Source organism: Eriocheir sinensis, chromosome 1 (genome assembly GCF_024679095.1).
Source record: "Eriocheir sinensis breed Jianghai 21 chromosome 1, ASM2467909v1, whole genome shotgun sequence".
NCBI lineage: Eukaryota > Metazoa > Arthropoda > Malacostraca > Decapoda > Varunidae > Eriocheir > Eriocheir sinensis.
Window position 1 is genome coordinate 15,331,019 of NC_066509.1, and position 27,720 is coordinate 15,358,738.

Below are 27,720 nucleotides of genomic sequence, written 5' to 3' on the forward strand. Positions count from 1 at the left end.
TTAAAAAATATTTGATTTATTCCAAAAAATTGTCGCGTGCTGCCAAAAGTCGTTCAAATTGCCTGCGCGATGCCTCCAAGCTCTTTCCAGGCGGCATACCGCACCCGTAAGGCGTTCCCCAGCTTGCACATAGCAATGATATTGACGTCTTGGTGCAAAGGTTCGCAGGAAAGCTGTGTGCTTCGCAGTACAAATGGCACGTAAACGTTCTTGCTGAGCGCTGCAGACCATATCGAAGTGATGAGAGTCAAGGCAATGCAGGTTTAAATGACGGGAGTGTCAAAGGACTGTTTAAATGAAGCACACAGTGCGAACCCTAGCTTAGCTTTGATGACTGCCTAAATCCAGACTGGACTAGGTGACTAGGGCTCCGTCCCCGTGGAGAAGGCATGCGGGTCCGCTAGCACTCTTGCAGCAGTGAGGGCAGAATAAAAAATGCGGATAAGTACCGCCCTCGGTCCGACATGTGAAAGAAGGATTTTACCATGCTTACGGTAAGGGAAGTAAAGGGGCCCACAGGGGTTTGGGAGTCCCGTGGGCCAGCCCGATCTGGAGGTGCAGGCTGGCCGTAAATCGTGGTTACTTCTTGTGGCTGGCCTCCCTGTGGTCCTGCTGGATGCACTGTGCAGGGGGCACCTGCCCCCCTGGCTCAGAAGGGCAACACAGTGTAACTAAACAGCCACAGATCACCACGCAAGCGGATGCGCCAGGTTGTCATTGACTCCTTGGGTATCCTCCCCACTCAGAGTGGGGCGGCCCAGCGTACTTCCCCGGCGTCTGTGGGCCTTCGGGCTCATTCCCAGGCTTAAAAGGGTAGCACCCTGGGATGCCTGCCTGGGCGTCCGTATAGAAGCCTGCTTTGAGCACTTGATGCCCGTTGCCAGCCCGGACTGCTTCAGGCATCGCTCTGGTATGCCTTCTGGTTGACCCGGGTGGTAAAGCCTGCGGTGCTCATAGCCACGAGGTTGCTAACGCAGCTACGCAGCGATAAAGCCGCGGGCGCGCACCTAAGAACAGCACAGTATCAGCCTTCCAGTTTTGTAAAACTGGAACCGTAAAAAGTTTCTTGTGGCAGTACTGGGTCTCCTAGAAAGCCTACGTGGTAAACATTATGGTGCAGACTTGGGCGGTTAAGCTGCCACAAATACCTGGGCTTTTCTGGGTTGGGTCCAGGCCCTGCTGCTGTGATTGGCCAGGCCTGGTGCCTGGTGCAGACTGACTGCTACAGAGCCATGGGGTATACCATATTATGAGTATGGACAGAAGCACCTATGCAGTACTCTGTCGTTGCCTTATGGCAGGCCATGATTGAAAGTTGGGTTTTCGGGTCCATAGATTTAACCTACACCATATCCGGTTGCCCATGTGGCTCTTTTAACCCGGATACCAGAGGGTTTACTATATATATATATATATATATATATATATATATATATATATATATATATATATATATATATATATATATATATATATATATATATATATATATATATATATATATATATATATATATATATATATATAGTTGGATAATAAAAGGCTATTCCATAACATTCATGCATCATCCAGCCCACAACGTGATTAAAGGAAAGGTAGTCACTGACATTTTTAGATATGTTGATGCCCATCCAGTATGAACCAGAAACTGGCAGAAAGTGACCTTCAAGAAATAAAGGGGTAAAACCATGGTTCATTTGTTATGCCTTGAAGATTTTTTCAAAGTTAAAAAGAATCTCGTTCAGTTTCCATTATTTGACATGAGGGTATCAAACTTTCTTTACTCTGCATTTTCCTTGTCTTAACATTACAATAGTTGCCAAATAGTAAACAAAAACACTTAATACAGACATGCACTGATGTAAGCTTGCACAACACAGCCAAACAACCTACCTGATCCTTGTCCTCAGGGATGGGCACCAGTGTGGGGCCAAAGCAGATGGCCAGGTTGTATGGGTCCATCATGTTCTCATCACTAAACTCTGACAAACTGAAGGAAATTTTTGATTTATAACATAACAAATTGGCAATAAACCTAAAAAAATATTAAAAAAGGCTAATTTTGATGCATACCATACAGTTAGGAACTTATAAATAAGTAAGATGATTGACCCTTTCCATCCGTGATGCAGACGTCGGCCTCACAGTATGGAAAGGGTCAAGAGGAAATGGAAGAGGATTAATCCTTTTCTAAACTTCTCAATCCTCCTCTAAATTCCTCTTAATCCTCTTCCATTTCCTCTTAAGAGGTTTAGAAGAGGATTAAGAGGAAATGGAAGAGGATTAAAAGGTTTAGAAGAGGACTAACCCTTTCCATACGGTGACGCCATCGGACGCCCGTCGGACACCGATGTTGGTATCGCCGGAGTGAAGGGGTTAAGGGAGGTCATGACTAACCTTCATTATCTTTATCATCACAAATCATATTTACTGAATGAGAAGAATGGAGATCAAGAAAGCTTTGAAAAATGAGATATATCAAAATCATTTAAGTCAAAGGAGGCAAGATCATCTTCCCTTATCAAAATTTGCTGTAGGCAAGGTGGGAAGTGAAAAAAAAAAATTATACATAAGTTAAAAAATGAACTTACTGTACTGTTATGGAAACCAAAATAAAAGGAAAGTTTCGGCAGACTTACTGGTTGAGGAAGGCAAAGAGGTAACGCATCACAACAAACACTGGGCGGGGAAGACTGGTCACAACATCTCTCATCTTGACCACAAAATCATGTTTCTTTTCTAGAGCTGAAATTAACATGTGACTTTTAGCCTGCAAATTTAGAACCTGATTCTTTTATGTGATATGCCTTAAATAAAAAGAGCATAATAAAATCACAGTACCATGCAAAACAGCAATTTAGAAACCAATTTAATAGCTTGGGGTCAATAATTTCCTCTGGTAAAACTTCTGTAAGATCAGATATTAAAGCTAGAATTGGAAATAGGAAACTATCACTTTAATTAGCAATCAACAATTTCTATGTTAACGTTATGTATAAAGTTGAATATCATTATTTAAATACAAAGTAATCAATCAGTGGGGGCAAACGCCGGGGGGTGCGTCGCCTCCCCCACCCTACTACGCCAACCCTGGGGGTCCCTCCGGGCGAGTCTCCATGCAGGCCCCCTTCCCAACCTGAGTACCTCCCGGCAGGATCTATCGACTTGCTCAAGCCATGAACTCCCTGGGCATCCCCTTGGCCTCCTCCACTCAGGACTGTCCCTTACAGAGACAACCCAATGAGTAGGATCAGTTTCAGGGTAACGTGCCACGTGCCCGTATAGCTGGAGCTGGCGTTGACGAACTATGCAGGTAATATATGTCGAATCAGTCTCACAAAGTAGTCGCTGGTTTGACACAAAGTCATTCCAGCGATATCCCATGATTCTGCGTAGACACTTATTACCAAAGGCATCAATCCACCTCTCCAAGTCCCCATTTAGTGTCCATTTCTCACAACCATAGAGTAAGACAGGGAGCATAAGGGATTTGAAGATCCGGATCTTTGTCCTTCTGCACAGGTACTGACAACGCCATATACTCGTGTTGAGCAAGTCCATAACACTTTGGGCCAGGGCAATCCACTGTAAGACTTTCTGGCGAGACTCGCCATTGTCATGAACCAAGATACATGAAACTTTCTGAGATCTCAACGTCCTCGCCACACGCATGAACAGTCTGTACTGTTTCATCTAGCAAGCCTCCAAACACCTGTACCTTGGTCTTGGCCCAGGAGACCTTAAGTCCCAAGGGCTTCGCCTCCTCGTGCAGTGCCTCAAGAACCATCACCAAAACCTCCAGATACTCTGCTAGGATTACTGCATCAGCAGCAAAAACAAGGTCAGTGACCCTGGAACAGGTAACTCTCGATTTATGTGAGTTTGGTTTACATGTTTTTAAATAACGTGGGGTGCAAAATCCAAATAAATGTTTAATTTACACTTTTTTTCACTTATACGCGATATTTTATGGAGTGGCCACCAGATGTCAAACGTAACTGGACTCACACGGCGCCGCGGCCACACAGCTGAACTTAGTTCTTCCCGAGCGCCACTTGAAGAACAATACAGTACCCACGCTACTCAACAACAACAACACCCTTGCTGCTGTGCTACAACGAGGGGAAGGGCAGCCAGAGGAGGAACCACGAGAGGGAAAGGAGTCAGAGTGATACAGTAGGCAATAAAGGTACAAACCTACCTCTTGTTTGATTTACATTGTTTTTGATTTACACGACCTCTTCAAGGACACAATACTCGCGTAAATCGAAAGTTACCTGTATTGGCAATGGATGCTCCGCAATAACTCTGGTCCACAACTCTGCCCAGTACCCAATCCATACAAGTGTTGAAAAGCAATGGGGCAAGGACACAGCCCTACCTCACTCCTGCATTTATGGGAAAGCTGGACAAGCCCCCCCCCACAGCATTCTCTATCCCGGAATACAGGCCAGTCAGCAAACCAATAGTCCTCGCAGGAATCCCACGGAGTCACAGAAGATCCCAGAGTGCCTCGCAATGCACTGAGTCAAACGCCTTTTTGAGATCGATATAGGCTGTAAGCATCCCCTGTCGAAATTTACATCGGCGCTCCACCAGTATGAAAAGCACTAGGATATGGTCAGTTGTTGACTTACTAGGCGTGAACCCAGACTGTTCAGGTCTCTGCAGCTTCAACAGCTGGCTGTGAATTCATATCAGCAATAGGTGGGCAAGCACCTTGCCTGGCACACTCAGCAGTGTAGTACCACGGTAGCTGTTGCAGTCCTGTCGGTCCCCTTTCCCTTTCCAGATAGGGACGACCAACCCCTCTTCCAGTCAGGAAGAATGGTATCGGATTGCCGTACGGCAGTCCAGACCACATGCAAGCCACAGATCATGGCCTCACCCCAAGCTTTGAGCAGCTCCACACTGATGTTACAGGTGCCAGGTGCCTTTCCACCCCTCAACTTTGCCACAGCCCCTCTGACCTCAGCCAGACAGTGGGCTTTCATCAATGGGTGGATCAGCATCCGCCACCTGCAACCCAGCAACTGGAAACTGCCCACGTGGCAGGTCCGCCATGTACAGCTGCTCAAAGTACTCAGCTCAACGAGTCCTCTGCCCATCCATGTCTAATATGAGGTAACCATCAGCTGTTCGTATAGCACTCACCTGAGAGGGAGACTTGGAGTGGAGCTTCTTGAGGGCTCGGTAAGCATGTTGTAGGTCATTCGCACTTAAATGTCCCTCGACTTCCTCAGCGAGACTCCTGACATACCTCTCCTTGTCTCTCCTCAGGAGAGCTCTAGTCCTATGCAACAGAGCCCTGTATTGGTACTGATTCCAAGCAAGTCTGGCAGTGCGACTCTCCTCTATTTTCTCCAGCGTCTCCACTGAGGCAAAGCCACTCCTAGATCTCGGGCGCTCTCCAATGCACTCCTTGGCAGCTTGCAGAATCTTACGTTTGAAGGTATCCCACAGTTCTACAGGGTCCTCCAGGGTGCTGAGCACATCAAACCAATTTGAGACTGTCACTGCTTCAGCCTCTCGAGATGGAACACAGTATTGTTGCAGCTCGAGATTCTTCTTGACCTGACATGAAGCTTGAGTGTTGTAACAACAAGCCTATGGTCAGTTGCAAAGAACTCAGCACTCCGGTAAACCCTGCAGTTCTGAAGGATCTTCCAACGAGTACTTACGAGGATGTGATCAATCTCCTTAGCTACCCCTCCGGCATCGCTACACTAAATCCAGCGGTGCAGCTCTGGTCTCTGGTACCAGGAACCTGCAATTCTCAACCTTCTGGCTTTTGCAAAATTCAGGAGAGAGATGTTGATGGTCCTGGTACCAGAACCATGGAAACCAACACATAGCTCGTAGCCAACCCTGTCAGTGCCAGTAGTAGCACTGAAGTCGCCCAGGACAATGAGTGTATCCCAGGAAGGGCACTGGTCTAATACAGAGTCAAGTTTGACTTAGAACATCTCCTTCTCTTCAGTTTCACGCATCTAGGTAGGAGTGAACACTGTAACAAGAGACATGAAGCCCAGTGTGTGCTTTAGCCTCAATCACATTATACGCTCATCAACTGGAGCAACCTCAACCACAAATGGCAGCAGATGGCTGGAGATGCCCATAGCTACCCCCTTGAGATGGAAGCCATTGCTCATGCCGGACCAGTAGAAGGTGTACCCCCCTTACTGATCTCGCCACTGCCAGGCCTCCTCGTCTCAGAGAGTGCCACTATGTCCACCCTCAGCCTTCTGAGCTCATTTGCTAGGTAGGGCAGTCAATCGTTGTCCGAGAGGCTCTGGACATTCCTGGAGCCCATACACAGAGCCCTCAGAAGGTTAACTCTGGGCCTGTTTCTGCAGGCGGGCGCAGCCTCTGCACCATCCCAGCCACCCCCAAAACAAAGAGGGGCTAGGGGGCCCTTCCTCCTTCGAAGTGCAGGGGTCCCATAGGCTTTGCCCTGCACCTGTCACTAAAGGCAGGCTCCCCGGATGCAGATGCATCGTGGAAGCCTGCCGCAAAGTTGGGCCCCCCAGCAAGACTGGATTGGGGTCGACGTTCGTGCCCCGACCCCGACCTCTACTTTTTAATTTGATTTTGGCTTAAGGTAAGATTTTTGTTGGGGAAAGAGGTGCAAACCCCTCCCTCCAACCAGCCCAAATCAGGGGCTGGACTGACTGCTCGCCATAGGGCAGGGACGCAGGACCCCTGGGAGGATTAATCCAATGGTTACCCAAAAAAAGATGAATGAACAGGAGAGAGAGAAAGAGAGGAGGAGGAGAAAGGGAAAAAAGAGGTACTACGGCTAAAGTGGACATGAACTTACGAGCAATTTCCATGAACTGATCAAAGAACACTGTTGGGAAGAGTGGCTCCCGTAGCTCCCGCAGGTATAACTTTAACACACCAGCAACACTGTTGATGTCTGAGGCATCAGTCACATCAGCCAAGGGGTCCTCCATCCTCTCAAAGGATTCCCGGAAGTTGTTAATCTCCACCTGGGATCCTGAGACTCTGAATATCCCTTGGTGGTGCAGGCCTGGAAGGGATAACATACATAATTAAACATAATTATATCAACTCTTACTATCTTTAAATTAATTTAAAGTTGTGAAAATCATCTGTGGTGTTTTATAAAACACAAACTCACTTTTCATTTCCATCTTATCAGAAAATGCTGAGGCCATCATCTTTTTTTTTTTTTTTTTTGGGGGGGGGGGGGGGTTGCTAGCGGGCATCGTAGGTTCATGAGTAGGGAGGGGAGGGTGGCGAGTGAAGCGAGCATGCGCAGCTGGATGATTTTTCTTAAATTAAGCACATTTAGGAAAACATGAACACAGTAGAAACCTGAGATTCAACAATCTGAAATATTGTCGTTGGCACATTATGACACGAGGGATGTAAAACTAAATGTACCTCAAGTGTTAACCTATGATGCCACCAGCGTTATATTCAACAAAAATATTACTTTAAAATAATTAGATTTCTGCCATCTGCATTAAGTTTGGTGTGAGCATTAGTTTCCCCCCATCACTTAACTGAAATGATTGGCAACCCTCTCCAATGGCATTTTATGGACTGTAGGCCATAAACAAAGACAGTTCCCAGTCGGTCACACCTCCCACCTGGACTGTTGAGGGATTAATCTTTCCCACACTACTATTTATACATCACTGGATCTGTTCTGACATGTTCACCACACTATATGGTCAGAGGGGATACATCCGCTTTTTGTGATAAAAGGAGGCACCATCTTGATTCATACATTTTGCATTTCACATTTTTGGCTAACTATTCAGCAGGCCATGCTATCATTGTCTCCATTTCATATTTTTCAAGTCTATATTTGGCCTTTTATATCCACTTTCCAAACTAAGCTAACTTGATTACATTGTTTTGTTTCATAATATATGAAGAATGTTATATTACTGATGCTAGAGACATGAATATTAGTAAAGTAAAATGGAAAGACACCATTTAAGAGATGACTTGCCTTGTTGTCAAACTCAACATACAAATATTTACACTGAAATAAATATCTGCCTACCATAAAGGTTGATGACCCTGATACAGGACTTCATGATGAGAGGAATCTCTTGTCCTGAAACTTCCAGGTACTCTTCAAGGGACCCACCAAACAGCTTGGGCTGCCCCATCAGAGGGTTTCGACCAATGCGGCGCCGACGTGGCTTGTTCACCAAATTCCTGTAGTAAATAAACCAAATATTTTAAGTTATGACTTAGAAAAAAGATTCATAATTAACAAGTTCTGATAGACATTTTGTATGCCATATATTATTAAATTTTCTATAAAACAAAACTTACATTAGATTTCAACTTTGTAATCAATATTTTATGACACCATTTTATGCATGAGTAAGAATTAATAAAACTGATTGATTCAGTCAAAAGATTAAACAATAGAGAGAGAGAGAGAGAGAGAGAGAGAGAGAGAGAGAGAGAGAGAGAGAGAGAGAGAGAGAGAGAGAGAGAGAGAGAGAGAGAGAGAGAGAGAGAGAGAGAGAGAGAGAGAGAGAGAGAAATTCTTGCCAGGAAAAGTGTCAAGTTATATGAGTGAGTTTGTTTGCTGATGATGCTAAAATTAAGCTCCTGAGAAGGATAATGAAAAAAGAAGATTGTGAGAGGCTTCAACATGAATGAAGTAGGCAGTGGCAGATGGAATTCAACACAAAGAAATGTAGTGCGGCGACTATGCCTGATGAGTGAGCCTCCCATACCTCTTCAGCCCGACTCGGTAAGGAGTGGCTCTCCTGTCACGCTGGTCGCGGGTTCAATCCCAGGCAGCCGGGGAATACCCTCTCCTTGTTGTAATTGATTTCTCGTGTGTTTCGATACACACAGAGGACGTGTGGGACCGAGAGAGTAATAGAAAAAAGAGAATAGAAAATCTCTTCATTAAACTGGTGGCATATGGTGGGCATCCTATCCTGCGGTCCTGGGATTGAACCCGCAACCAGCATGACGGGAGAGCCACTCCTTACTGAGTCGGCCAAAGAGGTACCCCGCTGGCTAAGTGGGTTATGGGAGGCTCGTTCATCAGGCATAGTCGCCGCACCACAGAAATGCCATGTACTGAGAATGGGAAAGGGTAAGAACAGACCCATGGCAACACATACGATGGGTGAGATGGATACAGACACAGCAAGCAATGAAAGAGACCTTAGAGTGATGAACTATTCAAGATACACTGACGTCTGATAAACACACAAATTTAATATTTGAAGACATATAGTCTGTTGCAAAACATTAGAATGGCATTCCCTTAGATAGATAAGGATTTGATAAAAAATCATAACAGCAATGGTAAGACCAAGACTAGAGTGTGGAGCATTAATTTGGTTCCCACCCCAACAGAAAAAGGAAGCTGGAAAGGATACAGAGGATAGCGACCAAACTAGTCGTCTTGAATTCTGCAATTCCCATAGGGAGGGTCTTATGTTAAAAATAATGAGTAATGCAGAGTAAAAGTTATCAGCACGAGTGGATAGTGGATAGTTTGTTCTGAAAAGCTCATCAGTAAACAATAGAGAGTGGGAGATAGAATAGAGCCCTACAGAACAGTCCTGTTGATAGGTTTAGGGAAAGAACATTGACTGTCTACCAGAGCAGAGATGGATCACCATGAAAGAAAACTAGAAGTAACAGTACAGAGAGGGGAATAGAATCCATAGGTGGGTAGTTTACAGCTGCAAGAAAGAATGGCATACATACAAGTTTCTAAGGCACCCCAATGGTTCTGAGACAAGGCTTTGAGGGTGCCATGGTGTCTGCAGACTACAGGTTGGGGACTGGTGCCAACAACAAAGGTGGACAGACTTTTCAGAGCGACGGCCAGATGAGACTTTCAGCAGCAGTCCACGGGCCAAAGTGACAAATGAGAGCCCAAAAGAGACTGTATACAGGAATTTAATTGAAAATCATTCAAGTCCAATATATGAAAATGTACAAATAACTTTCAAAGGCTGCCTCCATTACAGTGATTTATCATTTAATGTTCATGTGTGTGATATTCACCAAAACATGGGTGCATAGAGAGAGGAACATTATATCAAGTGCATCTGCTGGCTGCATGTGGCTGGCAGATGCTGTTTGGCATTTGAATTTAATTTTTTTGGCTGGGGTTTCATGGGTCGGATTGTAATGTCAATGACGAGTAAGGTGGCTGGCTGGATGCTAGGACTTCACAGGCCGAATCTGGCCCGCGGGCTGGAGTTTGCCCACCCTTGCCTTACAGCAGTAGCACAAGAGACTACATGTTCAAACCTTGTTGGTGTGGGGGAGGAGGAGGCTTGTGTCTCATCCCCTAGTGCCTTCCTCATCAGCTCATATCGTGCTTGTAACCGTGTGATGAGATTGCTTCCAAGAGTGTATTCACGGAATTTCTGGAAATGATAAGAAAAATGAAACTTCCATTTAAATTATACATTATACACATTAGTATATTTTATACACAGCTTGAGGAAATTGTTCAAAAACAGTTCAAACAGGCACCACATACAATTTTCAGGGTTACCTTATTAAAACAACCATGACATTGCTATGATAGTTGACTTGCAAAATCTCAGTTACTGTCCAGTTCAGGAAAGACATTAGACACTGAAGGCAATTAAAATAGTGGTAACCATCAAGGATTATTTGCAATTTAAACATTACAATATCATGTCATTCCACTACTGCGACCTTCATACTTTGTTGAAAGTCACTTGCAAGTAAAAAAATTACCAATGAAATGCCTTTGCTAGTTCCTTCCACTGAAAAAACTTATTTCAGTGATTTAAGTTTGGTATGAGTCAATGTATTAAAACAAGCAAGTACAGTAAACCCTTGCTTTAATGGACCTTGTTATAATGTATTTCGAATTTAATGAACTTTTTTTACCTTTCCAGTCTGTGCGGGGATTTACTGAACAAGTTTGGCACTTGCAAGGTTATGTTCTGTAGTGGACTGTAGTGGGACGTACTTAGTGCCCAATGCATAATAATTGTTTTGATTTCCTTGTATGGGGGTAGTATTTGTGATGACTGCATGTACATAAGTATACAAACTTTCATCTGATATAATGAACACGCTTTCTTATGTACAGAAATGGTAAAATATAGTGAACTTTCAGTTCATATTACGAACAAAGATTGTTACATACTAAAAGTTTGGATTCCTCGGATATATTGGATTTTTGGATTTAATGTTATTCCCTTCCCATCAACTGGTTCATTAAAGTGAGGGTTAACTGTAAAATCAACCAGGTTCACATACTGTAAACCATGGAATGCAAGATCTTGATTAAATTATAAAAGAAATATGTATTTGGTGAAAATAAAGCAGGCATCATTCAAAATATCCTTCTTATAATTGTAGAAAACAAGAGACAAGATGGAACTCACTTTATACATAGAAAACAAGAGGCAAGATGGAGCTCACATTTCTTTAGTAAATCCCAAAATTATGATTTTTATCCCTTACTCACCTATGAGAATTATTTGTCAAAACAATTAAAACAATAACAAAACAATACAACTTACACTTAAATAAAAGTCCTCAGTCTCCTGCCGGTCTGCCTTCATCTTGATCAACATGGACTCAGGCTGCTTGTTGTCTGGCCTCGGCTCGTCAACAAAATAGTGAGCACAGTCGTAATCTCGTTGGTTGATCATCTCCATGAGAGTCTTTTCTGCTGTCTCAATCGTCTTCCATGTCTCCTCTGACTCAGTCTTGAGACTGGTAAGTCTGGAAACCAGGTGAGCATAGCGCTTCTCCATCTCCTCCTGCACATGGCGGTTAACCACCACCTGGTTCACCTGTGTTGTAGTGGAGCTCTCATGAGTCTGGCACTAGAGTGTTAGTGCCGGCCAAAGACTTGTCCATAGAGCGATTTAGAAAATAAATGCCACAGCCAATTGTGGACAAAGCAACAGCAGGACACGATGCCTGGATGAAACATGGATGGAGGAAGCATGCCAATTGAAAAAAAAGTGAATGACAATGAACACAATATTAAGCTCGCATATATTCACTGAGAATGAGAATTTACAAACAAAAGAGGAAACCATGAGTCAAATGCAAGAGTGACACAAGGGAATGGGAAATGTAAATAACCCATCAATGTATTGCATAAATGTCAAAGAATAATCTTGAAATTGAGATGTCTTGTATGATAAGAGAATTTATGAAAATAAAAAAAAATAGAACACTGAAATTGAAACATCTACTTAACTTCTTATTTACACACACACACACACACACACACACACACACACACACACACATCGCTGACAATGGAAACAAAAGGACGTGGACAGGTGAGGCGGAGATCAACAATCTATTTGCCAGTCGATTAGGGCCCAAGCAACAGCTAAGTAGATTAGTCCCATCTCCTAGGAGTCTAGGAATTGTGAAGAATATGAGAGAGTGAGAAGTGATAAGTTTAACGGGGAGGAGAAGGAGAGGAAGGAGATGGGAAGGAAGCTAAACAAAGATCCAAGATGGCGTCTCCAAATCGGCGGGAAGGGGACTCAGGAGGGAATTTTAAGGGCTTCGTACCAGAATCAACAATGGAACCTACTATACAATGGAAAAGGATAAACAAAGTGGAGCAGGACTATGACAGAATAGTGATAGAAATGAAGAAGTTGAGAACGGAGTTTGGGGAAGTGATTCAGGCACTGATCGAAGTGAAAAAGAGATGATGAGGCAAGGAGACGAGGAGAGAAAGAAAATGGTGGAAAACTTGAGAAGAAATAATTAAATTGACTAAGGATCAGTTGGAAAGCCAAAAAGAAATAGCACAACTGAAGATGAAAAAATTAAAAAAAAGACCACGATACAAATTTTGAAAATGGAAAGAGAAAGAAGTGTGATGGGGACAAATGAAGACATGGAGATGAAGAAATGATAAAAAGAGAGGTAGCAAAGAAGACAGGAAATGATCAGCAGAGTGTGGGTGTAAAGGTAGAGGAAAAGATTAAGGATGTGGTCAATCATGAATTGAAGGAGTGGAGAAGTGAAAAAGACAAGGAAAAAACGAGCTTTAGGGAAATTCTAGAACAACAGCAACAGGAACAGAGGCAAGACATAGAAAAAGAAGTTGTGAATGTACTAAAAAATAGAGAAGCAATGGTGAGGGACACGGCAGCCAAGAAAAAGTGTGTTATAGTGTTTGGTGTCAAGGAAGAAAAAAAAAGACAGTGAAGGCTCGGAGAGAGTTACGAGAGGAGTAAGGTGAAAAATATATTGAGAAATATGAATACTGAAGAGGAGGAAGACAGAGGAAAAAGTAGATGAAATAACTAGATTGGGAAGATATGAGGAAGGAAAAAACAGACCACTAAAGATAAAACTAAGGTCCCAAATGGCAACAAAAACTATACTAAATAGTTCATGGAAATTAAACATCTCTGAAGAATATAAGCAAATATATGTGAGGAGAAATATGTCAGAGGATGAAAGAATGAAAGCTAAGGAAATGATAAATGAAGTGAAAAAGAGAAATGATGAAAGATCAGAAGATGATTTTTTTTTTTGAGACTGAAGGATGAAAAACTGATGAAGTGGTGGATAGGAGGTGAAAAGAGGGAGAAAGGGTGTTGATAGAAAGAGGGGAAAAAAGGGAGAAGGGAAGAAAGGTTTAAAGATTGCATACACAAACATAGATGGTCTTGTACCAAAGAAAATTGAACTAAATGAATATTTAAGGGAGAGTGATCCAGATATTATATGTATAGTTGAAACAAAGCTTGTAAAAGAACTGGAACTTGTGCTGGAGGTAAAGAGCAAGTACAACATTTGGAGAAAAGATAGGAAAGAAGGAAAGGGAGGGGGAGTGATGATAATGACGAAACAAAACTTGAAAGTGACTGAAGTGAGATATGGAAATGACAGTGCGGAGGTGATGGCTGTGCAGGTACTGGTAAAAGGTGGAGACAAATAACATAATAACAGCCTATGTCCCCCTAAAACCAAAAGTTGGAATGAAGTATGATATAACGCTATGCTGGAAAGTACAATACGGGCACTGACAGATGAAATAAAAAATAATAACAAGGTAATAACAACAGGAGCCTTCAATTGCAAAGAAGTGAAATGGGAAGATTTTGTAACGGAGGGTGGTGAAAATACTTGTGGAAATAAACTATTGAAGCTGGTAACAGATAACCTGATGATGCAGTGGGTGCAAGGACAAACAAGGTTGAGAGGGGATGATGAACCATCAAGACTAGACCTAATTTTCACACACACACACACACACACACACACGAAAAAAAAAAATATAAAAAAAAAAGCAAGAAATGATGATGTGAAAATAAAGAGAGAGGAGGAAGCTGAATTTGAAAGCAAAATATTTTAAATGTAAAGAAGAACCAAAAATGTTTTATAAATTCGTAAACGGGAAGTTAAAAAGAAATGAAGGAGTGGAAAGGTTAAAGGAAAAAAATGTAATCTACAAATAGGACAAAGATATTGGAGAAATATTAAATAAAAATTTTCATAAAGTGTTTACGGAGGAAACCGACTTTGACTGAGGTCTCGAAAATTGCAATGAAGGGAAACTAAATCATATAAAGGTTGAGAAAGGAGAACTGATACAGCTGATGAAAACCTTAGATGGAAGGAAAGCTATGGGACCGGATGGAATCTCGGGACAAGTGCTAAAAGTGTAGAAATGAATTATTGGAGCCACTTTATGACATAATAAGATGCTCTATAAATACAGGAAAAGTGCCCTTTGAATGGGAGAGAGCGAACATTGTACCAATTTATAAAAGTGGCGATAAAACTGAGATACTAAATTATAGACCAGTTTCTTTGGCAAGAGTAATGTGCAAGATTTGTGAAAGTATAATAAAAAAACAATGGGTCAAACATTTAGAAAAAGAAAACATGATAAATGAAGGATAGTTTGGATTTAGAAAAGGGAAGTCGTATGTCACTATCTTACTATGTTTCTACTCGAGAGCAATAGACGTGGTGCAAGAGAGAGAAAGGTGGGTTGATTGTGTATATCTCTGTTTGAAAAAAGCTTTTGAGAAGGTTCTGCACAAAAGGTTAATCTGGAAAATACAGCAGTGGGGAGGAATGGGCAGAAAGGTTAACGAGTGGATGAAGGATTAATTAATGGAAAGAGAAATGAGGAGAGTGATTAGAGAAATCAATTTGGAGGAGAGTAGAGAGTGGAGTCCCTCAAGGCTCAGTTCTGACACCAATGATGTTCAATATATATACAGTCGTCCCTCAAATAGTACGGTTTCCAATAGTATGGTTTCGGTTTTATACGGATTGTCATAGAAGATTTTTTAAGGATTTTTAAATTTCCCACTCGTCGCACCAAGGAGCCATGGCGTGAGTGTCAACATTTCTACCAGACTGCCACCCATGTGCATCTCCTCAGTCTGTGTGTGCACAACATCAGGAACACTTGTTTTGCCAGATTGAAACCTATGTGCTTTCCCTAAGTCCGTGTGTGTGCACAATCTGAGCTACGCTTCTCCATTACCACATAACATGAACATGGGACCCAAGAGACAAGCCAAAACACTTGCTGAAAGCACCCCAAAGCGTTCGAGAAAGGTATTCGCCTTGCAAAAGAATTCAGATTTAGGAGAAGTTACGTTTTGGTATGAGTTCAGTTACAGGAGGGAAAGCATACCACGGGAATCTGGATTCCGCCTGGCTCAGCTTCTACTCGCTGGCCAAAGTTGCCAGTTCTGCATTTTCTGCTATAGTGTTACCACGCTTGGCAACGGAGCCATTCTGACAGCGCTCCCTGATTGATTGCTAGTTTATTGTTGCAGGGGTCAGCAAGCAAGCCATGTCATACACTCACACTCTCTCTTACTCTCTACCACAGTTTCTATTGCTCTCTAAATCATACTTGAAATAAGATACAAAACGGTAACTGCTGAGATTGACTCCACGCCTCAAAAATACGACATTACGCCTCCATATTATATAGACACTGCACTGTGACTGCAGCAGAAAATGCATAACTGGCAACTTGGGCCCGTGGGTAACAGCTGAGCCAGGCGGGACCTGGATCCCGTAGGAGTGGTCAGGAGTGTTTCTAGGGGGGCACTAATTTTATACGGATTTTCAAATAGTACGGGGGTCCTGCATCCCTAACCCCCGTATTATTTGAGGGACGACTGTATAGACCAATGGATGAAGTATTTGGACGTGTTTAATGTCCTCATGGATCATCAGTTTGGCTTCTAGGGAGGAAGATCTTGTGTCACAAACCTACCGAGTTCTTATACAAGAGCAATCGATGTGTTACAGGAAAGAGAAGTTTGGGTGGATTGTTTATGCATCTGGATTGAAAAAAAAAATCCACATGGGAGTATTTTATGAAAACTGATGAATGTGGGAGGATTGAAGGAAAACATATTGAAGTGGATGGAGGAATATTTGTGGGCTAGACGTATGAGGGCAATAATAAGAAATAAAATGCCAGGGCCGACCAGAGAAACAAGTGGAACACTACGAGAATCAGCGCTGGCCCCAGTAATGTTTTTTATTTACATAACTGTCATGGTAAAAAAGGATAAATAGTTACTTTTTTTTTACAGTAAAGGAGACAGCTTAAGAAAAAGAAAAAAATCACTGCTAAAAAAAAAAAAAAAAAAAAAAAAAAAAAAAAACCAACTGTTAAGAGGAGTGGCCAAAAGAGAGGTCAATTTTGGGAGGAGAGATGTCCTGATAGTCTCCTCTTGAAAAAGTTCAAGTCACTATTTGCTGATGATGCAAAAGTATTGAAGAGAGTGATGCAGGAAGAGGACTGTATAAGGCTGCAAGGAGACAGTGATAAATTTTACAATTGGAGCCAAGAATGTGAAATAAAATTTAACAAAATGAGTCATTAATTTTTTTTAAAGATCAAAGGCTTTAAATGTTTAGAAATGGGACATTGCTACTGTCAAAAAATACACATACTATCTGCTCAAGGAATAATTCTGAGGAATGCTTTACATTCTTACATTTGGAGATTAAAACACCACATTCGTACATAAATAATTAAATAAATTAAAAGCGCAGAATCCACACACAACACAAACACAGATATACAAGACACACAAAAACACTTAACCCAATAGCTGCGAGGATCATATTTCTTAAAGGCCCCTCTAAGCAAATTTATGAGAAAAAATCATCACTCACGCAAACTATTATATGTATCAACGCTTTTGTGATCAGTTTATGTATCCTCTATTTTGGGGGGTTCATGTCAAGGCAAGAATTTGGCCCGTCGCTGGTACGCGGTATAGCCACAAATTTGGCCCGTCGCTGCTACCGGGTTAAGTAATGCTGGCAAAAAAGGAATCATTGTAACACTCCCTCACAACACAAAACTAAACCCATAACACATAGCATAGAACTTTCCTACCTCATCCCCTTTGTGTCCTTGAAACTCAAACTTCTTGGGCAGCATGAAGGCAGCATTGTTGAACTCCAGGAATCTCTGCTTGTCGAGACGGGAGTCCAGGTTGTTGATGGTCTTGTTGATGTCATCGATGCCACTCTGCAAGCTTCTGCGCAGACACTCCTGGCCAGACACATGGGTCAGGAGGGCTCGGGCTATACTGCTGTGAAATCCGAAGTCCATGCACTGTGAAGGAAAAAATGACAATTGGAAAAATAGCACATTTTTATCTCACCTTATCTGTTAGGAAACTCATTACTTTAAAATGTATCATTGAGGATGCAACATCCAAAATTCTCAAATGGTTTTTGTTCACAAACTTGTTCCTGCATATTTCAGTTTGCCTTTCCTCCCATTAATTCAATATATTCTAGCACTGCATCATTCCATTTTACTCAAATAACTTACATCAACAATATCTGAAAGATCTTCCACAAAGTACTTATGGATGGCAGCATTAGCAGAATCCATCGAGAGGATGTATTCATTTCTTGCCTTCAAAGCCTTCAGCTTGGCATCCATGTGCTTATTACTTCTCTGTAAATTAGAATAAATTGTCATTGTAACAAACAATTAACTTAGAGATTTTATAGAATGTTAAATATTCATCATGTATATGTAAAGGAAATAATAAACTGAGCTGTACTTAAAGCTCAACACTTTACTACAGTTGCAAATCACAGAACAAATATAACTAATATGATTAACTATAGAGTGTTTAACTTGTCTAAAATGTTGTTTATTCATTATCTAATTTCTGAATATCCACATTGTGAAACGTTTTAGATAGTCAACATGAAATCAAGGTAAGTGAATCTCAATAAGACTTGTCTAAGTAAACTTCATTTTAAACATCTGTATGATGACACCTTCACAATAGCCAAATTACCTTCTGAATTTCCTTTTCAATAAGTCTAAATTTCTTGTTCTTTTCCAGCTTCTCCTTGGGAATGACTTGTTCCAGCTTGCTTCTCTGAGCCTCAAAATTGCGAAGTTTGGTCTCAGCATTCTTGTACTCCGTCTGGTATGTGTGGTAGGTGCGCATGGTTGTGTGTAGCTCATGTAGCACTTTAAGCAGCTCCTCATGGCTATCATATCCAATTTCTCGGCACTGCAAGATACCAAAACAGACCAATTAACAAGGAACAAACATGTCAGCTCCTGTATTTTTGATGGCCTTGCATACCCTCTGTCTTTTTATCATTTAATAATAATAATAATAATAATAATAATAATAATAATAATAATAATGTAATGCGGCAACTATGCCTGATGAACGAGCCTCCCATAACTTCTTTGGCCGACTCGGTAAGGAGTGGCTCTCCCATTACGCTGGACGCGGGTTCAATCCCAGGCAGCCAGCGAATACCCTGATCTTGATTAATTTCTCGTGTGTTTCGATACACGCAGAAGGACGTGTGGGACCGAGAGAGTAATAGAGAAAAGAAAATAGAAAATCTTATCATTAAACTGGTGGCAGCGGTGGGCATCCTCTCCTGCAGTTCTGTTGAGTTTCCCCGAAGGGGTAACAGGTAGGATGGCCCATTCTCCAAGGGTAATAGAAAATGGGAAGTGTTTGAGGTATGTTTCTACGGGGACATTGTGAAATAGTGTACCAAAATGGGTCACAGTCTAAAAGGTCTCAACACACAGAAATTAATCTACATAGAGGGGAAAGTCGTGTAATGCGGCGACTATGCCTGATGAATGAACCTCCCATAACCCACTTAGCCAGTGGGGTACCTCTTTGGCCGACTCGGTAAGGAGTGGCTCTCCCGTTACGCTAGTCGCGGGTTAAATCCCAGGCAGCCGGCAAATACCCTGATCTTGATTAATTTCTCGTGTGTTTCGATACACGCAGAAGGACATGTAGGACCGAGAGAGTAATAGAAAAAAGAGAATAGAAAATCTCGTCATTAAAATAATAATAATAGCAATAATAATAAAAGGTCTATTCAGTCTTGCTAGCCATTTGGCTTCAAATTTATTACATATTATACGCAGTAGGATTTCGTTAATAACAATTTTCAAAATAACAGTTTTGACAATAACAGGAAGATAAGAAACCAAATTTCTACAAAAAACGTTTGAATCGTCTTGAATAATGGATTTTTTGCCTGAAGGAACATTCTGGAAGCATCTTTCGGTTGGCAGTGCCCACCACTGTGCAAACTCCAAATTCCCTTTAGATTAGTTTCAACAATAGTATCTAATTAATAATAGTATGGTGCAAGTGTCAGGAAAAAAGTAATTCAAAGTGAGGTATATGGAAATCAAGAGATGCAAAAAACAGTTTGCAAAAAGTCGTTGGTTTTGAGTTGATAATAATCAAAATCTCTTAGTAAGGGTCTGCGGGCCAGCCTCAGGAAAATACCTCGCGCAGGTATCAACGCAATATCCTAAGAAAAACAGGAGTACTTTAAACTGGACCATCTCTCACCCTTTTGTATATTCGCTGAACATCATCCTGGACTTGAGTGAACCGGGGAATGATGTTGTTGAGGTAGACGTCAGCCATGGCAGCATGATCTCGTGCATCTTTCCTCGTTTGGTTCACCAAAGAGTTCCAGCAGCTGTACACACTTAACAGATGCAGCTGTTCACGTCTGAAAATATATTAAATTAATGCTGTAATTAATGCTGTAAATATCAGACTTACATACTAGACTGCGGTGGCTGAACTGGTAGCGTACTGGGCCCACATTCACCGCGTGATGGACGACGCGGGTTCGAATCCCCACGCTACCACCTCGGATTTTTCAGTCACCCCCGAGTGGCTTAAAACTACCCACATGCTGTCCTGAAGACCACCCATCAACCCGGACTCTAGAGGAGGCCGTCCAAGCGAATCAAGAACGAGTTCCGGGGGGCAGCATGAGCCAATGCAAGATGGCGCCACTATAAACACTCGCCTGCGCCAGAACGGGCTGGGCCGACCATCAGGCCCCATCTGGAAGAAGCCTTGGGCCGACCATCAGGCCCCACCGGGAAGATGCCTACCGGCGCAATAGGCAGCAACGTAAAAAAAAAAAGGGCCGTGGGTGTGCCCAGTTCATCCAAAACCGACGACTTCACACACCTCACTCCCACTCTGTTTCCTGACCCCAACATTAATTTTTAAGAAAAACTGAGACCACCATCACCTTCCTGAGAAAAGTCTGCATCACACTAGCATAAAATTGTAACAATAATATAAAAATACACATACGAAAATCAAAGTTAAGTGAAGTATGGAGTACACATTTTCTTGCACTTATTTCCCCTCAACTCCTTAGCACTCAGCTGGTTTTCGTCGCATTATTTTTATAAGCCCAGATCCTAAATCTGCATGCTTTTCTGCTTCTGATGGTGTAGGGTATGTCACGAGATAAAAATATACATAGGGTCAAAATCGCCTCCGAACACAAGCCGTGCCGTGACGGTGGAGTGGTGGATCCGTGCGTCCCTTCAATAGCCTACTATTATAATCATATTGCTCCTGACAGCCTCTTTGTTTCAATACCCATCTCTCTCTCTCTCTCTCTCTCTCTCTCTCTCTCCTCTTTCTCTTTCTTCTCCCTCTCTTCCTTCTTTCCTCCACATGTCATGAGAAACCCACGTACATATATATGGGTGCGCAAATATCCCGTTAACTCAATTTACATGGGGAAAAAATACCATTACAGCTGTAGTACATTTCTGCTGGCCATTACAAGCTAACGGGAGTTTATTACTGGTAAGCTGGAATTTCTCCCTACTGCGGTCTATTTGCGACAGCGGCGAGTCTGAGTAAACAAATGCCGAGGCGAATGAACGCCGTCACGGCGCGATTTATGTTCAGGCGATTTTGACCCATGTATATTTTTACTTCGGGACGTACAGCCATGGCTGATAGTCCATGAGCAGGTGGTGGGGGATGCCACAGCCTATACTGTGCAGAGCATTCGAGGAAGTTGATCATCCTCACCCCTCTCAACGTGGCCGCTCCTTGGTGAACGAGTTAACGAGTTGTTTGTAGTTATATATAATATGTTAGGTGTGTGAAACATTTATGCTGCATTGTGAAGATGAAGTTGAAATATAGTTTTGTTACAGGCTCTGGCGGAGGTATAAAAAAGGTCAACGCTCATGTGTTGGATAATAATCTAAGAGCACCCGATTGACTGAACATGCATGACCTTATCGTAAATCCTGTATTACAGCCATTATCATTACCAACACAAAAGGGTAAATGTCCAGAGAGTTGCCCATCTCACCGCGGTACTTCTCACCCTAACCATGGGTTAGATCTCATAATTCTATGCATTTTGAACCCCATATATATATATGCCTCGCAAATTGATAGAATCGCTGCTAGCGATTTTTGAAAAGTTAGTGAGTTTTTTGCGGCCGCCTTGGGGCGTCACGGGGGGGGGACTGGGATACTTTGTTTCCCCGCCTCCAAAATACGATATTACGCCTCCATATTGTACTTAAGGGACGAAATACATGTCCCTTAACCATAATATGATGGCGGAAAAACTTAAAAGTAAACAAAAAGTGGTAAAGGTAGTGAAAAAGCATATTAAACATACGCGCGATGTTTTGATGGCGGCCATATTGGGAAGTGAGCAGTGTTGCCAACGATCCGGTTAGCGATGGTACGCTTAGTTAGCCATTAGCCCACGCATGTGAGACCAGGTCCACCACGCGTGGTTATTTTCTTTTTCTTTTAAGAACACGCACCTTTACCTAATACTATACCCTGCCCAAACCTTCACAAAAGCCTTTGGGTAAAGGTGCGTGTTCTAAAAAAATAATAAAAAAAAAAATAAATAAATAAATAAATAAAAAAATAACCACGCGTGGTGGACCTAGTCTCACATGCGTGGGCTAATGGCTAACTAAGTGTACCATCACTAATCTAGCGTACCACCGCTAACCGGTCGTTGGCAACGCTGCTCACATCGCAATGGTGTCACCATGTAAACACAGCCCGCGTATGTATAATATGCCTTTTCACTACCTTTACCACTTTTTCATTACTTTTAAGTTTTTCCGCCTTCATATTATGGTTAAGGGACATGTATTTCGTCCCTTAAGGACAATATGGAGGCGTAATATCGTATTTTAGAGGCGGGGAGTGATTTTCAATAATTACCAAAACACTAACTTTTCAAAAATCGTTAGCAGCGATTCTATCAATTTGCGAGGCATATATATGGGGTTCAAAATGCATAGAATTATGAGATCTAACCCATGGTTAGGGTGAAAAGTACCGCAGTGAGATGGGCAACTCTCTGGACATTTACCCACAAAAGGTGTAAAACAAAGTTTGAACCAACTGAGCAAGATCTAGCGAAACCATTAGTTCCCATTAAAACCTCCAAATCACCTAACAGTCGTTCTGAGTGTCCTTTGGTGAATTTTATCTTTAACAAAGCAGTTGCCGAGGTAATGACGTTTGACAGAAATTCACCTCCTTAACTGGCCCCGTAAGGGCTGTGATATCAATCCAATAGAAAATATATGGGGCATTATGAAGCGTGAGTGGGAGGTAGCAGGGAAGACCAAAGCAGAGATAACCAGGCATTCCTATGATGTCTGGGAGAGTATCAGACAAACACCCGACATGTGTTCAAAGCTGGTAGACTCTTCCCTCACGTCTCCAGCAGGTGATTGACGCTGAGGAGGGATGGATTAATAGCATCTTCCATTTAGCGTAACCCGTTTCTGGGTCGTGATCTGTAGAGTCCCTCATAGAGTCCCGACAACCTAAGATTTGGACGCCATTATTGGCCCTGTGTTTTCGCCGCGCTTTTCAAACACTAGCACACGGTCTCGCGGCGAAGACAGGGCCAATAATGGCGTCCAAATCTTAGGCTGTCGGGACTCTATCTATCAAGGGACTCTACAGATCATGACCCAGAAACGGGTTACGCTAAATGGAAAAGGCTATAAATATTAGGAAAGGACATAACGCACCACTAGGGTAAAAGGAGAGTGTTACCTTCCCCCACGAAATAGCGCTGTTGGCCGGGATTGAACATGTGACTATACGATCACGAGGCAAGTCGTTACCTGTCTATATATCCAGATTTATGCTATACCCCATGAGGCTGGGGTGCTGCCCTATTCCCTTATCCTGCACTTATTTATCAATAATCTGTTGAATTTTACATAGGAAACTATACTATGTAATGCTTTATGACCTTAATAAAGATTACAATACCGTATATGTAACATGTTACTCACTTCACCGTAATTATTGGCATCCAAATGTTTGTAAATCTAGAATGGCAAAGTTTATCGGTCAACATTATATATCCACTTTTCATGAAACCTGGATAACATTAATATGAAATCAGAATAAAAACATGAGCATAGTTGTAACACACACACACACACACACACACACACACACACACACACACACATATTTGCACCTCACCATTTATACTGGAGCCGTCACATACCGCAATATCGGTTATTATTAATCTTACTCATTACATATCATGGGTATTCCATACATGCAGCTATCTCTTGTAATTATAACATCAAATACAACGAGCCAAAACATTTGGTGATGCATTACTTGCGATTCCTAGACCTACATACAAAACTACTAACAACTCGTTCACAGAGTTGTTGAGAGATGTGTGGAACGTCAACTTGTTCGAACGCTCTGCCTACTATTGGCTGTGGCTTGCCCCACCACCTGCTCATGGACTATCAGCCATGGCTGTACCCTACACCATCAGAAACAGGAAAGCATTCAGATTTAGGATCTGTACTTATTAAAGTGATGAGACAAAAACCAGCTGAATACTAAGGAGTTGAAGGGAAATAGTGCACGAAAATGTGAGCTCCCTACTTCATTTAACTCTGATTTTCGTATGTTTATTTTTACATTATTGTTACAATTTTATGCAAGTGTGATGCAGAGTTTTTTCAGGAAGATGATGGTCTGTTTTTCTTAAAAATGAATGTTGGGGTCAGGAAACAGGGTGGGAGTGAGGTGTGTGAAGTCGACGGTTTTGGATGAACTGGGCACACCCACGGCCCCAGGCCGGCTTCACTCAGCACAATACAGGGAGATAGGGGACGAGCAGTCTAGTATGTAAGTCTGTGTGTAAATATACAGCATGAAGGTTATTTAATTCGAAAATATTGAGTTTTAATGAAGGAGTTACTCTTGTTTGTCATGTGCCTATAAAAAGAAACCATGATAATCATATTTCCATGATTAACTGTAAGTCATCGGCCAGAAAATATATCTTAACATGAATGTACTATATGCTGATGAGGAAAGTACAGTGGGGCTTTCCATAAAAAAATGTCTGTCTGTATATGGAACATTTTTATTAATAATGTGAACATTACAATAAACTGATATAACATGCAACATGCATCTTTGGATCTCCATCCTACTGGTCAAAAATGAAATATTAATTTGTAAGTATTGTTGTTAGGAGGCTACAAAACATATTTTTTGAATACATTTTTTTCATCCTTCTTTCCATAACTAAGCAATCAATTAATAAATTCATCAATTTCATTTGACTGCAAACTGCATGCATCGATGTGGCGTTGTCTCGTCCCCCTGATTTGGTTTGTCCCATCCTGATCTGCGCATGCGCAGGCTTTGATATTTTGTCCATTTCATTCACTGCACTGTTTTCTAATAGCTTACACTGAGCTTAACTTCGATCTTATGATTGTCCTTTTGTCTCCTCAGAGTTTTTATCGGACTGAAGGTCAGGTATATGGGATACTCTGCATTCAATAGCAGCTGAGCTACGGGGTCCATGGCAGCCTTGAATTTGGCAAAAATTATGAAAATTAGCATAAGATCAAAGGTAAACTTAGTATAAGCTGCGCATGCATGCGCATATCAGGATGGGTCAAACCAAATCTGGGGGACGAGACTTAACGCCACACCGGGTTGCACTATGGCTGACAAAAAAATATATAAAAAAAACAACAACAAAGTAGAGCACATAACTCACTTGTACTTCTGTTCCTTGTGCCTGGCCTGGAGGGACTTTGCCAGCTTGTCCAGCTTGAAGGAATAGTCCTGGTGGAGCTCTGCGCGGCGCCTGAACCAGTCCTGCAGCTCCCCCACCAAGGCTGTTTGCGTGTCCACGCGGCCATCGAGCGCTCTCAGCTGCTCGTTCAGCTGCGAGCGCAACTCTGAAAGATGAAGAAATCATCAATTAGACACGTGGCTTGGTAACTTGGCCTACTGACTGGCAAATGGTCGCTTGCCTTGGCAAGTCGGCAGTACAACATGTATCTCTGATGAAAAGAACAATATGTTTACAGTCATCCTGCAAAAGTCATTGCTGGAAGGAAATTACATCAAACAACTTTTACTTGTGATATTTCTGTATAAAGCATCCAGTACAGGCAACCATCGCAATGCAATCTATCGCTTATTATATCATCTTGACCTCTCCCTACCAAAAATGTATCTACGAGTGCGATCCTCTATGATCAGTTCTACAACCTGCCTGTGATTGTGGTGCGATCAAGTGATCCATCACTATGTGCCACAGAGGCGGCACAATAGGTTACGTGCACAACTCAAGTTCAAGCTCGGGGCAGAGTTGGAGGCAAAACAAATCGCGCTTCTTTTTTATATTCCGCATTGGTGCCGCAAGACAGACTTTCTGCCGAAATCCCGTCCACTTTTCCAGTGCTGGGGTTCTTTTTAGACACAGAGTTATATACTAGAGGGTTCAACTCCAATCTCTCGCCACGGTGAGAGTGATGCCACTGCTCCTGCCTGTAACTCTATGGTCGGCCGCCATAGGGTGACGGATTGGCGACCTTTCCATAATTCCACATGTTTACACTTAACCACTATTAGCTAGCCACCATTATGATATTTTGGAAAACTGAGCCGATCATCGTGTTGACGAGACATTGCTGCATATCATGATCACAAATTTATTGCACTTAGGTAAACCTACAATAAAAATTATGGTAATGTATAAACATTTTTGTTCACCTTTTTGGCTTCAACTCCTTGTCATTCATGCATTTTTTAATGCATTAAAATTTCGTTTACAGTTTCAAATTCAGCATATTTTTCTAATTCAGATGGTATATGACATGTATATACCAATGTAACAATAATCAGGGGGTAAAAAATGGACAAGAAAATAACAAGTCTATCTGACAGAGGATCGCCGAGGCGCTGGTAACTTGATAATAGCAGTAACAGACCTAACTATGTGATGTTAAATTTCTCTCTGTCTCGCCATCCGTCACCCTAAGATGGACGCCTGTTGCTTCAAAATCCAGGCTCTGGGAACCCTATGTGGTTTTAGACTATCAGCTACCTCCAACCCGATAGAAACCCCGTTGCGATGGTGAACAATTACTCTCGTGCACGCCACCTATACATTCTTATTACGCCACAAAATTTGTTTCAACGGAACACAAAACCCGTGAAGCAATGATATTTTCCACTGCTTGTTCATCATCCGGGTCACAATATTCTATTTACAAGCGGGATGCTGCGCCATCATAATTTCCCCAAATGTTTTCCCCTACCTGTGACACCACCCCTGTGGGAGCCTCCCTTCTTCACTGTCTGCCGATTTTTTTTAGACATGTGGATAACACCCCGAGCCCTAATCACAAACGCCAGGCGAGTTATTCCAAACAGAACGTTACATCTATTTAAAATGTCAAATCCATGCCTCAGGCAGTGCAGTGCCATGGCCTTTTCAAGAAAGGCAATATGACCTGAAGTCAGATAAACAAAAAGTTATTTAGGCCTTTTCAGTTTTTTACAAGTATGTATTTTCACCAAAGCATGTGCCTGTAAAACTAAAAAAATGTGGTTTAAATGAGCACTTTGCTTCCGTAAATAATGAATGAAAACAAATCAGATATGATAACCATTTCTACATCCAGGGGGGATTCCCTCTGAAATCTATTGACATTTCAAAACGCCTTATTTACAGTCATAAAATAATGAATGATTTAATAAGCAAATCATAAACTGATGTTGAGTACTACATATGGCAAACAAAATGAAAAGTGGGTAGGAATATAATTATGATTAATGATTATCCCCAAAATTAAAATTCTGGGGTTACATGTATGGTGCCGACTGACGGTGGTGGCAGAGCCCTGAGCCGATGAGGCAAGGCTGTCACGTACACGTCTATGGTATAGTCTCCATTTTGTCAAGTCGCTTTAGGTGTGACTGCCTCAGGCAAGCTGTGTTGCCACTTCACTCCTACCATCTCTCTCTCTCTCTCTCTCTCTCTCTCTCTCTCTCTCTCCTTATTTTCCACATCACCCAAACACGTTGCCACAGC

At 42.1% G+C, this 27,720-nt stretch overlaps 1 protein-coding gene across 9 annotated transcripts in view; it reads right to left on the bottom strand.

Annotated features, from left to right (window-relative positions):
• The window catches only part of LOC126995500 (SLIT-ROBO Rho GTPase-activating protein 1-like), a 106,000-nt gene that overhangs the window by 37,098 nt on the left and 41,182 nt on the right, over nt 1–27,720 (bottom strand). For 8 of the 9 annotated variants that reach the window (XM_050855144.1, XM_050855107.1, XM_050855100.1 and 5 more), the window contains 11 exons: nt 25,393–25,576; nt 19,866–20,031; nt 18,315–18,536; nt 17,834–17,962; nt 17,390–17,611; nt 11,535–11,837; nt 10,279–10,397; nt 8,042–8,199; nt 6,821–7,033; nt 2,640–2,745; nt 1,894–1,990 (listed from right to left, as the gene is read on the bottom strand). In XM_050855144.1, the coding sequence (XP_050711101.1) occupies nt 1,894–1,990; nt 2,640–2,745; nt 6,821–7,033; nt 8,042–8,199; nt 10,279–10,397; nt 11,535–11,837; nt 17,390–17,611; nt 17,834–17,962; nt 18,315–18,536; nt 19,866–20,031; nt 25,393–25,576 (1,919 nt within the window). The remainder of the gene's footprint in view (nt 1–1,893; nt 1,991–2,639; nt 2,746–6,820; nt 7,034–8,041; nt 8,200–10,278; nt 10,398–11,534; nt 11,838–17,389; nt 17,612–17,833; nt 17,963–18,314; nt 18,537–19,865; nt 20,032–25,392; nt 25,577–27,720) is intronic. The other variant, XM_050855114.1, reaches the window with a different exon arrangement.